Genomic DNA, 12,466 nt, shown 5'->3' on the forward strand with positions numbered 1-12,466 from the left:
ACTTGTTGCATAGTTAAAAAAAATAGAAATTAGATGTTTTTAATTTTTTTAATTATGAGTTTAAGAAAAAATAATATGCAATAAATACCAGGAATTTCTTGTTGTATGTTACTGGGGGATGTCATAGTATGATCATCACTTGGAGTTGAAATTTGTTGTCTTTTTTCTTGTGCTATTAGACGTCGTCGAGCTAGATATCTTTGACGTTCTTCAGGACTCAATGATTGACGCCATTGTCTTGTACGACTTTGAGCACGCTCCATGGAAAAATTTATCTAAAAAATTAATAAACATAATGAACCTAAATAGAATACAAATTTTGTGACATTCCACAAATACGAAAAGGTGTATACAGATGCCTACGAACAGAAGAAAACAAAAGCTTTATGTTCTACATGTCCTCCATTTGTTGTATTCTTTTTTCTCCATTTCTATTTTATTTGATTTATAAATACATTCAGTTCTCTTTTAATTGGCTATATACTACATGTGAGAGGAGCGCACAACGGGCGTCTTACACATTTGTCATATTTAACACACGCCAAGAATAAAACTAAGAAAAATATTACTCTTTATCTTGATAGATTAAAAAACATGTATTAGCATGTCCTAACATATGATTCTGTTTTGAGGGTCTAATTTGTCAATATTTGAAAGACACTCTTGTGCTCTCTTCAAAACAATAGGCAAGACAACAATATTGTTGGGCACTTTATCTTTGTTCAATCGCATCTTCTCGGTATCTCCATTAGCCGTTAAAACCTTCTCTATTAGAAGCAACTTGTCCTACAGCTGCATAATATGCTCGTATTAAATGGTTCAATAACAATTGGAGTGTTGTCAAATGGCATGTAGGCATACTCAATTGAAGGTGAGGTTCTGATCATGACAGAGTGCAAGAAATCCTGCATCAGGTTCAACCAAAGCACCAATTAAAAGGCAAAAAGCTATGTAATAAATTTTAGCTGGTGTTTGTGCTAAAACTTTAATCCATCGGAACCACAAAGGAACCTAAAAAAGTAGGAACAACCACATTAAGCTATAAAAACGATAATTTTTCATTTTAAGTTTTTACTTATACATGCACTAGCCTCTTGCACGCACTAACGTGCGTGTGAGAGGCATTTTTGCATCACGGGCGCTACGCGCCCCACAAATGTGTTATTTTAAATATTCTTATATTTCTTAAGTGGTTATTTTATAAATTGTGGGTGTGTGTTCATCACAACAATTTCTCATTATTTTCAATCATCTCCAAAGAATTGCGTAAAAATTATTTAAAAATTAATTGAATGCAAATATGTGATTAAAACTGAAAATGGAGAGAGAATGCAAATTGAAAACATGAATTACTAACCCAATAAAATTTTCGATTTTAGGAAAAGAATTTTTTCTGAAAATAATTTTCACCCTAAAATTCATCACCATCTATTTGTATAAACAATGAAGAAGCAAAACTGAAGAGAACTGGTTGGATTAATTGGAACACTGCCAATTTCATTGATCCTTCTTCCCATGCGAATAAGAAATCAAATTGAGTATCTAATTATAGCTTTAAATGTAAACAAACAAATTAAAAGGCTAACTAAAACTATTAAAGCAAAAAACAACATTAATTTAAATTTTGAACAACCTGATTTCTGTATTTTTCTTCTTTGGTTCTGCAAAGATATGAAAAGATGAAAATCAACTTATTCCTTTTATCTGTTGCGTAACTTGCATTACCAACATTCACAAAGAAAGATTCATGTAGGAAAACTACAGTTTTGAAGTTAAATTGGGTTTTAATGAATAAATTTAGACAACGTCTGTCCACAAACACATTGATCTCTAAGACATCAAATGATATGAATTACAAAGAACAGGAATAAAATGGGTTCTATCACAGAAATGAACAACATATAAGGCAATAATTGTGCAAATGGTTCTCTGCAAGTGCAGGCTGTGCAGGCCATGAGATTTAGTTGCGTACGTTCACAGCAACACCAATGGTTCTTCCATGCTTGAAAATATAGACGGATTACTTCCAAACAGAAATACATTGGCATCAGATACGTGTGAAATCAAAGCCATGCTTGCCACCCATTTGCTTGCACTTGGTGCTTTAGATTTTCATGGTTAATCTGCAAGTAATGATGATAAAATAAGAAGTCTAACTATAATGCACAATCCTAAATATAAAGGTTGTAAGCAATTTAACCTAAATACCTTTAACTTTGACAATTTTCTGATGGCAATACTTTTACTCCAGATACTTTTAGAATACTGAAAGATAAATAATTTGTCAAATTTGAGATAACAAATTGTAATCATGTTTACAAAATTAAATAGTAAGAAATGTTACCTTAATCTTGTACTTCAACCTTTGTACTTTGCGACGGGTGTGATGCTTGTAAAACTGACAAAAAAATGCAATTTTATTTCTATTTGAAAATTGAATGCAATTTGAATTTCCAGTATACTTCCGTATGAAAATAAGAGAATACTTACCGTATTTAGAAAAGTTGTTTGGTCACTATTAATCTTTTTCCTGCGCCCATAATTTTTTTTTTATAATTCGAGATAATTAATTTGTAGATTTTTTTTAATTTTATAATTTGAGATAATTAATTTGTAGAATGATATAGACAATGCCATTAAAAATAAATAGGTAAGAAATGGTGTTGTACCTAATTTGTTGGACTTTATTCCAAATTCGTATGATGCAAGGAGTTGTTGAAGGTTTTAATTCTTCTACAGCCTTTTTCATGCGCCACCTATATATTGAAGATACATATAATGTTAGAATTTTTTGTAACAAATTTAATAAAGAATTTAGAATACATACTGCTCATGCTTCTTTTTTTTCCACTCTTTGAGAATCAGTTGGCTTAGATCAGTAGTTTTTACTCCGACAGATATCTCCCACCCAGGTGTAAAAATAGAGACACGTCTGTTTGTGATCTTATCAATAGGTAGTTCCTTCTCCATTTTTTTGTGGGTGTTCTTGTAAATATCCTGAGAATGAAAACAAATAATTTTTTTAATTTCGATAGCACACGTATAGGACATCAAGATAATCAAAATTGAAACTCATAATCTAACCAAAATTTAAAAATCACACAATGGAAATTTCAAAGGAAGAAGTTTAAAAAACTAAAATTGACTTAGAAATACTAAATACAAACTCATATATACATCCTGAAAGCTGCAGTAGACCGCATCAAATTCATCACCTAAAAGATAAACCGTAAAAAAAAACCTAAAAACTGAAAAGGTAAATTTAGATTGAGATTAACCCAAAGTTACTCAAACCTTTGAACTTTGGAGCCTAATAGAATCGTCTTGACCCTATAACAAAAATGAGAGAGAAAGAATAAGAAAATTGAAATAAAAAGCACCAAGATTTTAACCACAAAAGCTATAGCATATACGTTTCAAAGGCCCGTGAAGAAAATAAAAAAAATGAAAGCCTAACCTATCAATTGATTTATTTGATAAGATAAGGGAAGAAAAACCTGCAGAGAACAAAAACCACAATCAAACCACTACAATTAACGTGCAGAATTTTCAATAATCCTGTGAAAATGCATGAGAAGAATAAGGAATAAGAAGCATTTTGATAGAGAACAAAACACACAAATTTAATAATTGAGAACTACAGAACTACCAGTTCTTATTGGTTTTTCGCCAATTTGATCTTCTCCTTCAGACTCTAGCATAACATTTTGAATTTGTTCTCTTGAGGTTATTTTATTTCGTGTTTTATTTACATGTCCCGCAAAACCGGTTCCTCTCCCACGTTTGCTTTATTTTCATGCACGTTCGCATTTATCGTTCTTCAAAACTGTTTCCTTCACACACTTCAAGCCTGCAACTGCTGAATAGCAGTTCTATTCTAAAAAACCAAAGCACGCAGCCACTTCCTCTCTCCCTGATGTCTAGATTTGCACACGCAGTACATGAGCAGTTTCCCAAACATAATCCCTTGCATTCTTTAAGGCTCGTGCTTTTATCAAACCACGAGGTTGATGTGTCTGGCAATTTGATCCCACTGTACTTTACGAAGCCATCTCCATGGCTGCAGGCCAACGGAGTCCTTCGAACACATCCATCAGACCAATATCCCGAATTCCAATCTTTCAAAGATTTTGGCACAAATCCCTTCAAGCATGCACATATTGCAGAGTTACCATTGAAACTGCAACTAGAAAATGGACCACATAAGGCATAATTGTCACACCGATCTGCTTGGAAGGAATGTTCCCAACTGTGTGTTTGGTACACCCATGTGAACTTCTCTGTGACTCCTAATGGGTTCAATACATATCTCGAGAACACTGACATGTTCCGGAGCCTGTACTTCGAAGAGACCTCATCCTTGTTCATCACAAATTCAATCCCAGATATTGAATTTGGTTCTCTGACACCATATCCGGATCCTGTAAAATAAAGGCCATTCCATGACCCTCCTCTGCTGTGTATCTTAGATCCTTTCATTATAAAAAATTGTGGTAAGCCACGCAGATCCACTCGTTCCGAAAACTCTCCCGGAGCAGGATCTTCTGTGCTCTTCCAAGACGAGAGATACCTCTCTAAACCGGCAACCAAGTCCCAACCAAGCTTCATTTCTGGTAGGTATGTGTCACAAGGATAATCAAAACTCTGCCACAAGAAGTTATCCGGGTCAGTTTCTTTCCCATCTTGCACCACAAGATTTCCAGAATCCAATAGTTGCGATACTGGATTCCCCGCAATTCTTGAAGAATTCGATGACCACACCATGCTGTTTGAGCTATTGAGAAGGACTAGAACTCCTTGCTCAGTGAGCTTCAAAAGTCCCGAAGAATCACCAAGTGGTGTTTCTCTGTTGGCTACCCACACAACTGCATCAGTAGAATCAGTGTACCATATTCCCACGTACCGGCTTTTCGATTTACCAGGGCTGAAGAATCCCATTTCATAGCTTCCACCTACTGAAACCAGAGTTTCGCCATCTCTTATATATCGACTCGGAGTGATTGTGCCCCGTGCAGTTGCAGCTGAGATTCTTAGAAGGGAGAATAAGAAGAACAAGCACGTAAAAAAGCTTGTCAAGGCTTGCATGGTTGTTCTGAGATTGCATACTTTATCCAAAGAAATTAATACAAAAATTATGGAGAGAAGATGGACCGTTGGCCCAAAGAAAAATCTAAGTAAATTAAATGATTTGGCTTTCTTAATTGACCGGACAACTTTGGTTTGGAAAGAAAGTCAGGACTATTTACAATTCGGACCCAACTAAGTTGACAGCCGATGGTAACACTGATCACATATTCAATGGTCGATTGCCAAAGAAATTCATATGACAAATTCCTCTCCCCCAGTTGTCATGAAACAATAAGTCACTTATTAAATCATAAAATCAATAGATTCAACTGTTGAACAATGTATCTGTGCACACGTCAAACTTTTATGTGTCAAAATTAAATGACATCTATGGTGAATTGTTGAAATTCATACCATAGCGTTATGCAAACGATCATTTGATAGCATCTTGTCTTCAATTTATTTGGGGAGGTTACAAGTTCAAATCTCAAAGAGAAACGTGTTCTAATTTTAAAGAGAAGTGTCAACAATCTTCTTATTTGAAATTTTTTATTCTACATTACTGACTCTCATTTTCATCGTGTAATGTTACACAATAGTCCAAACTGTAGATTTTTCAAATCATTCTTCAAAGTTCAAATCTAATAAAAATCAAACAATTTTAAGATCGTTTAGTCATTTAACAATTATCAAATAAATAAACAAATTGTGATTCTATTAAACATTAAAATTTTGAGAACGTCAATCAAAATATAAAACCATCTTTTATTTTACTCTTACAAAGTCTTACAAAAAGGAAAAAGAACAAACAAAACAAAATAAAATGCAATCGGATGGAATGTTGTTCCATTCCATGCGTAAAATAATGCTAATAAATCTACGGGGCATGTCGTTTCTTGCCTAGAGAGTCATCGTCCACTTACTACTTGTCCTGGCATGAAGAAACGGTACTTCTCAACTGCTTTTCAGTACTAGGCCTATAAAAATGATAGAGGCCTGATGGGTCGGCCTAAAGCCCAACCTTATTTTTAAGTGGTGGGCTAGCCGGATACATTTTCAAAGTCGGGCTTTATCCAACCCGATTTTAGATGGGCAGGGCCTAAGCCTTGCCTTTTAAGCCCTGACCCTTATCTTAGACTACTCAATACGCCCCATGTACTTTAAATATTTTTTTTTGAACAAACGACACTAACAGGGAAGGGGTCTTTCTTTAAATTAATTAACTTTTTTTCTAATATTTATATAATTGAATTGATTATATTAACCAAATAAATATCTTAGTTCAAATAGTAATTTACAACTAATAAAAGAAAAAAAATCCTAGGTTGATCTCTCAAACTTTACTATTTTTTATAGTTAAATGAACATGATTAAGGGGCCAAAAATTAGGATGGAATGGGCGGCCTGCTCATAGGCTCGAATTTTTAGGTTCATGGGCTAGGGCAGGGCCTTACATATTTGCCATTGGGCTAGCCCGATCTACCCTATTTATTTCCTATGTCCCAAACATTTGGGGCCGATTAGGGCTTAGGCCTTGAGGGCCGAGCCGGCCTGACCCAATTTACAAGTCCATGAATCAGTACCATGTCATTCATACCAATATTTCTATTTCAGCAAACAAAATTTGCAATGTTTCTATAATAGTTAATTTCCCCCAAAAAATTATACAAACAGATATTTGACAAAACTAATTATACAGAAAGAGAACAAATTATACATAATGATATTTGGCTTTTCGGTTGAAAATTATTGTTACTGTTAATGCTAATTTGAACATTTTAATATTTTCTTTGAAAAAGAATTAATGCATATTACTTTAAAATTTCTGTTTAAAATATAAGTATTTCTGTCGTACAAACATATTGTAAAAGATAAAAACCCCAAGGGTTCCAAGACTCTCACAATTCCTTAAACCTTCTCTTTTCACAAACCTCCACCGCTCCGTTTGCTCTTCTTCTTCAATACCATCACTACGCACCTCCCCAAAACCCCAAATCCCTCTCTTTCTACGGCCGCCCACCCACTCAGCCACCGCCTCCGACCTTCAAAAATGGCACGACTGGGCCAACACCCTCGCTTCATCTGTTGGGTCAACGTTCGTCTACTTGGACAACGGTGCGGACTCAACCCTTCTTCGTAGAGCTCAAATGGTTCGTGGAGGACGCAATTGAAGAACCCGAAAATGTTGATAACAATGGGGGACGCGTTAGGCTGAGGGTGGAAATTGAGGAGCTTTATATGTTGTGGAAGCAGAGGGTTGAGGAGAGGAGGCATTTTCAGTATGTTGTCGGGTGCGAGCATTGGAGGGACTTGGTGTTGTGTGTTGAAGAAGGGGTTTTGATTCCGAGGCCGGAGACTGAGCTCATTGTTGATTTGGTGGGGGGTGTGGTTTTGGGGAATGATGGGTTGTGGGCTGATTTGGGGACGGGGAGCGGCGCCATTGCGATTGGGATTGTGAGGGTTTTGGGGAGTGGTGGGAGAGTCATTGCTACGGATTTGAGTCCCGCGGCAATTGGGGTTGCAGCTTTTAATGTGCAGGGGTATGGTTTGCAGGTTAGTGTTTAAAGATTAAGTTATCTTGGTTTGAACCATTAAAGGATGTGGAAGGTAAACTCTCAGGTTTTGTGAGTAATCCACCTTACGTACCAAAGTGCCAATGTATCAGGGCTGCAAGCTGAAGTTGGACGGCATGAACCTAGAGTTGCATTGGACGGTGGTTTCAATGGTATGGATGATCTTTTACATCTTTGCAAAGGGGCTGCTTTTATGTTGAAACCTGGTGGATTCTTTGCGTTCGAAGTATCTATTTTTGCGTTTGCTAAATGTTCAAAGTGTTATCATTTGCCTTTCAAAAGTCAGTTATTTTATATTTTTATGTTGATAGAGATCAGCTGAAGTACAATCAACATAGATGGTTAAAAACTAGTTTGTATGCCGTAAATTGTGTAGTCTAGGCTTCAGATCCCGTCCATTCCTCTTTTTGCTAGAACTTTAGAAAGCAAAATGAGGTCCGAGTGAAAGCAAAACACTCTGTTTCAAATTGCAGCTACGAGGTGCCTCATGAGAAAGACATCGTGATATGCATTTACTGCTTTCAGCTAGTTTGTAATTGATCTAATCTCTCTTCCCCTTCAATCTTATGATGTTGCAGACGAATGGCGAGGAGCAGTGCAAGTATCTTGTAGAGTACATGGAAAACGATGCTGGAGGCAGCTTTTGTAATTTGAACGTGGTTCCCGATTTTGCTGGTATTAATAGATTTGTTACTGGAATCCGAGTCACCCTTTCTTTTACTCTTAGATATACAACAACAACAAAGCCTTTTACTCTTAGATATAAACAAGAAATAATCAAAATTTGTTTATGAGTAAGATTGAGATTAGGCGGAAGTGTTATGTCTATACGCTAGTTTTCTAGTACTAGAGATCCTTCTTTAATTTTCTAAGTTCCAAGTTTCCTACATTGCTGCTAGCACAATCTCCTATTTGTTTGACAATGATATAGATTGTTTTTCTTCTTTGGTGGAGAATAGCCAATAAAATGATAGCATGTTTACGTATTTAGAATAGGAAAAGTCATGTTTACTTACTTGGACGGAAAAAGTCGCGAATTGAACAAGTTGGAATAACTCCATTATGCATGGTAACGTAGAGCCCACGTACTTTCATTTCCGAATGCGTTATCAAACACAACGAAAGTAAAAAATAACTCAATTACGCATTCCATGAAAGTAACACTAAAATAAACGGAGTAAAAATTTTATTGAGGAGATAAATATGTACAAAAAGTTGAACAGTTGGTGGTGGCTTTTCATCCGTAGAACACTTTGAGATTAACATATGTCAGATGTGATTGGAAGTATGGGGTTAAAGTAAATGTGCAACAAGAGCAACAAAAACCTGAGCTCTTATGCCTGAAATCAGGCCCTAACCCTTTGGGTCGAGATACAAAGCGTGTCAATCTTTGGTCTTAATTTTCAAGACACTCAACCATTCCCCTTCTTTGTTAAGCACCAACCTTCGTTTGGTGACACTAGCAACAAACCTATTAATCAGTATCTTGACAAATCCTCACTACATCCTGAAAAATCATTTGCTCTTTCTTGAGATGGGAACATCTTCCGGCATAGCCCTCTTAAGCTGCTCAGCATGACGTTCTTCGCGATTGCCTCTTCACTCTCTGGGGCAACTTGAATGGACTCCAGCTCTTTCGGCGTTTAGAGGACTCACAAAAGAGGCCAGAGGCCAGAGCTTGCTGAAGCCACACCTCAAATTCTTCTTCATCTTCATCCATCATTTCAGCATCCAAATCCCACGGGAATCTACTTGAGTTGGATCTTTGAGTTTTCTCCAAACCAACCATGTTAACGTGGAAGCTAGGCCTATGAGTGTTGGGCCTGCACGCCATTCCCTGCATGGAACAAGTTGAAGCGATAAGATACCAACCTCGTTTCTCCCTGGCACAAAGTAGAGATGCACACCAAAAACATAATCATGGATCAAGGGTACTTGTTCTATTAGTCCAAGGAACAATTAAAAGTCCTTCCAATATAGTGTCTTCTGTGCTACAAGGTTCAGTAGGATGTCTGCCAGGTAACTGGGTCCGCTCGCTCACTGTTCTACTCAAATTTGAATACTTTCCAGATCAAGTTTTAAATAAGAATGATGCTTTTGAGGCAATTTGCCTGATTCATGTAATTTTGCAGTTCCACCGCTGTATAGGGTACAAAACATGCAGACTGTAGAACAAGGACAAGCTTGCAGAACTTAGATATTATATCCTGATTAAAACCATTACCTGACAAATAGCCCATTCAGATACATCAAAGATTTTGCTCTCAGCACAGACGAAGGCCCGTGGTATTTCCACCTAAATGAAAAGAAAAAAAAACAACAAAGACAACAAAAATCATAAGGGATGCTTAAATGTACATGTCTGCAACGAGGGAAATGATTCAGCTTAACAAATCATGCAAATCAGTGTTATGAAGATATTAACATGCATTATAGAAACAGGGAATGCGTGTGAAAGTCACGAGAGCCCTTGAAAGCTGGATCTCATCCCTGAAAGTCACGAGAGCACCATTTAAGCATTTGAATTCTGAACTTCTAACTCTCAAATTCCTACCTTTATTTATAGTCATTTCTGCAGTTCTGACATGCAACTCGCTTCAGTGAAAAATTGTTTTGTTGTTTAACGCATTGATAAATGCATGTGAGGACAGCAGAACCATTTGCATAGGGTGAGAAAAAGGTGTTCAGGTAAAAACTCTCAAGGTATACACAATTAAGCTTGGAAAAATAACACAAAAAGTACTGTGTAAAATACCTTATGTGGCCTATTAAATACTAAAGTTCCTTTGTACTCAACCCATCCATCTCCATCCTTTGCTTGGTGATATTGACAGCAATCCTAATTGCACAATGGATCCAATACATCAGATGCATACAGCAATGATGCAAAAAAAATGAGAAAAGTAACATATTTGACATTGAAATTAGTTAAAAAGAACAGCAACAAATAGAGAATAATGTCAGACCTGACACCATCTAGCCTTGGCCTTGCTTCTGTTTGTGCATATCCATATATGCGAATTTCCACACTTAGTGCACTGTATACGTCTCGACTCTTCAGAAAAATAATCTGGACCATCCTGCTTATACACAATTAAATAGGGGTTATATAACAAAAGCAGTAAATTGACTCGGAAAAATGACCCAGTGAAATACAGATTTATCATCGGACAATAAGATGTGGAAGTACAATGCAGACTGCTATAAAAAAAGATAGCTTCTTCTACATTGCATAATTGATATAAATTGGAAATTATGCACCATAGAAAATTTAATTAATATATTTTGAATTTGCAATTACTAAGACAATATAGAAATATGGGTTAATCTCAGTTTACTACCTTGGTTTTCAACATTTGTTACATCAAGTATTTTTTTTATTCCAGAGTGGTACCTGAAATCATAAATTTGGGACACTTTCATACATCCATTAAGGTTGCTGTTAAATCAGCCGGTGACAAGGCGCCCACATGAACACTGATTGGACGCCACGTGTCAATATGGGCCCATGTAAATATTATAAAAAAAGGGTTAAAATATCTGGGCAGCCCAACCCTCCCTCCCTTCCCTCCTGCACCCACCCAACCCTCCCTTCTCTCCTCTGCGCCCACCCAACCCTCTTCAATCCCCCGCACATCCAACCTTCCCCCTCCCTCTTTGACTCCACTCTTCTCTCCCCTGATCCTTCCATACCCGAACAACCTCTCCCTCACCACCATACCCCAACCCCACCCATTTGACGGCCGGTGGTCAACAAAACCTAGATTTACGGCCGGAGAGTCACACCTACCAGATTTGACGGCGGTGAAGAACAAAACCCAGCGGCCGGAGAAGACAGTGGCGGGGAGCACAAACCCAGCAGCCAAAACGATTTTTTAATCTTTTCAAATTTTCTTTCGATTTTTGCATTGAACATGGCCTCTGTTCTGCCATCTGTTATGCAAGATTTGGTCTGATTTGGATTTTTTTTTTCTGCATTCGTTGTGGATTCGGATCCCAGGTGCCAAATAGGGACAAACAAAGTGAAAGGGGTTGGGTGGATATGAAAAGGGAGTACAGCGCTGCCCAGATTTTTATTATTTTTTAATCTTTAATGTCTAAATGCGCCCATATTGACACGTGGTGTTCACTCATTGTCCATGTGGGCACCACGTAACCAAATGTATGAAAGTGTCTCAAAATTATGATTTTAGGTACCATTCTGAGATGAAAAAAATTTGATGTACCAAATGTTGAAAACCAGGAAACTTCAGGGTAGAAAACTGAGATTAACCCTAGAAATATTATAACTGCTCTCATATCTAGAGTTATTGATGACCTCCATCAAAATGACAATCAGATAAATCTCAGGAAAGTGTATGACACTAAACAACTAAAGGCTCGTTTGGATGTGCTTTTAAAATAACTAAAAGCGCTTTTAGAGAACATATTTTTGGGTTTCAAAAGTACTTAAAATGTTTTCTATAAGAAGCATTAGTTATGTGCTTCTTCCAAGAAGCACTTAAAGTACTTTTTCAGGATTTACTTGCATCTTTACCAAAGATTAGTTCTAAAAATATCATGCAACGTTGCACCATGATTCGAAGAGTAAATTTTTTATGTCACTTTTTAATTCTCATGCCAACATTATATAATATTGTACTAAAAATATGAGGTGGCAGAGAGTCCATAGAGTCTCAATTTTGAGAGTGCATTTCTCATCGGCTAAAACTCAACAAACTCTAAGATCGTTTCACTTTTAACAATTATCCAATAAATAAACAAACTATAATATTTATTAAACACTGAAGTTTTAACAAGGTAATAGAAAAATCAAACTATTTTTT

General features: G+C 36.5%; 2 protein-coding genes, 1 long non-coding RNA gene and 1 pseudogene across 3 annotated transcripts; 1 reads left to right on the forward strand and 3 right to left on the reverse strand.

Annotated features, from left to right (window-relative positions):
• Positions 1 to 1,764: 1,764 nt before the first annotated feature.
• On the reverse strand, positions 1,765 to 2,267 carry LOC139196002 (uncharacterized). Its single transcript, XR_011581096.1, has 2 exons — positions 2,209 to 2,267; positions 1,765 to 2,123 (listed from the first exon to the last, which is right to left on the reverse strand). It is a non-coding gene; the product is annotated as an uncharacterized lncRNA (long non-coding RNA).
• A 1,543-nt stretch (positions 2,268 to 3,810) lies between these two features.
• On the reverse strand, positions 3,811 to 5,085 carry LOC103439093 (G-type lectin S-receptor-like serine/threonine-protein kinase At4g27290). Its single transcript, XM_029103522.1, has one exon. The coding sequence runs from the start codon at positions 5,083 to 5,085 to the stop codon at positions 3,811 to 3,813; it is 1,275 nt and encodes a 424-aa protein (XP_028959355.1).
• Positions 5,086 to 6,935: 1,850 nt separating this feature from the next.
• On the forward strand, positions 6,936 to 8,583 carry LOC103428096 (uncharacterized; annotated as a pseudogene).
• Positions 8,584 to 8,804: 221 nt separating this feature from the next.
• Positions 8,805 to 10,830, reverse strand: LOC103428097 (uncharacterized). Its single transcript, XM_029102757.2, has 4 exons — positions 10,607 to 10,830; positions 10,396 to 10,479; positions 9,865 to 9,936; positions 8,805 to 9,477 (listed from the first exon to the last, which is right to left on the reverse strand). The coding sequence occupies exons 1-4, from the start codon at positions 10,805 to 10,807 to the stop codon at positions 9,211 to 9,213; spliced, it is 624 nt and encodes a 207-aa protein (XP_028958590.2). The 5' UTR covers positions 10,808 to 10,830; the 3' UTR covers positions 8,805 to 9,210.
• Between the last annotated feature and the right edge of the window lie 1,636 nt (positions 10,831 to 12,466).

This window comes from Malus domestica, chromosome 05 (assembly GCF_042453785.1).
Source record: "Malus domestica chromosome 05, GDT2T_hap1".
Lineage (NCBI taxonomy): Eukaryota > Viridiplantae > Streptophyta > Magnoliopsida > Rosales > Rosaceae > Malus > Malus domestica.

What these genes read in the sequence shown, in the direction of transcription:
- LOC103439093 (XM_029103522.1), bottom strand. Translation starts at nt 5,085, where the DNA reads ATGCAAGCCTTGACAAGCTTTTTTACGTGCTTGTTCTTCTTATTCTCC.
- LOC103428097 (XM_029102757.2), bottom strand. Translation starts at nt 10,807, where the DNA reads ATGATAAATCTGTATTTCACTGGGTCATTTTTCCGAGTCAATTTACTG. An exon ending in CCAAGGCTAGATGGTGTCAG is followed by an intron (nt 10,480 to 10,606) that starts GTCTGACATTAT and finishes TTGTGCAATTAG; the next exon opens with GATTGCTGTCAATATCACCA. An exon ending in CTGAATGGGCTATTTGTCAG is followed by an intron (nt 9,478 to 9,864) that starts GTAATGGTTTTA and finishes TGTTCCATGCAG; the next exon opens with GGAATGGCGTGCAGGCCCAA.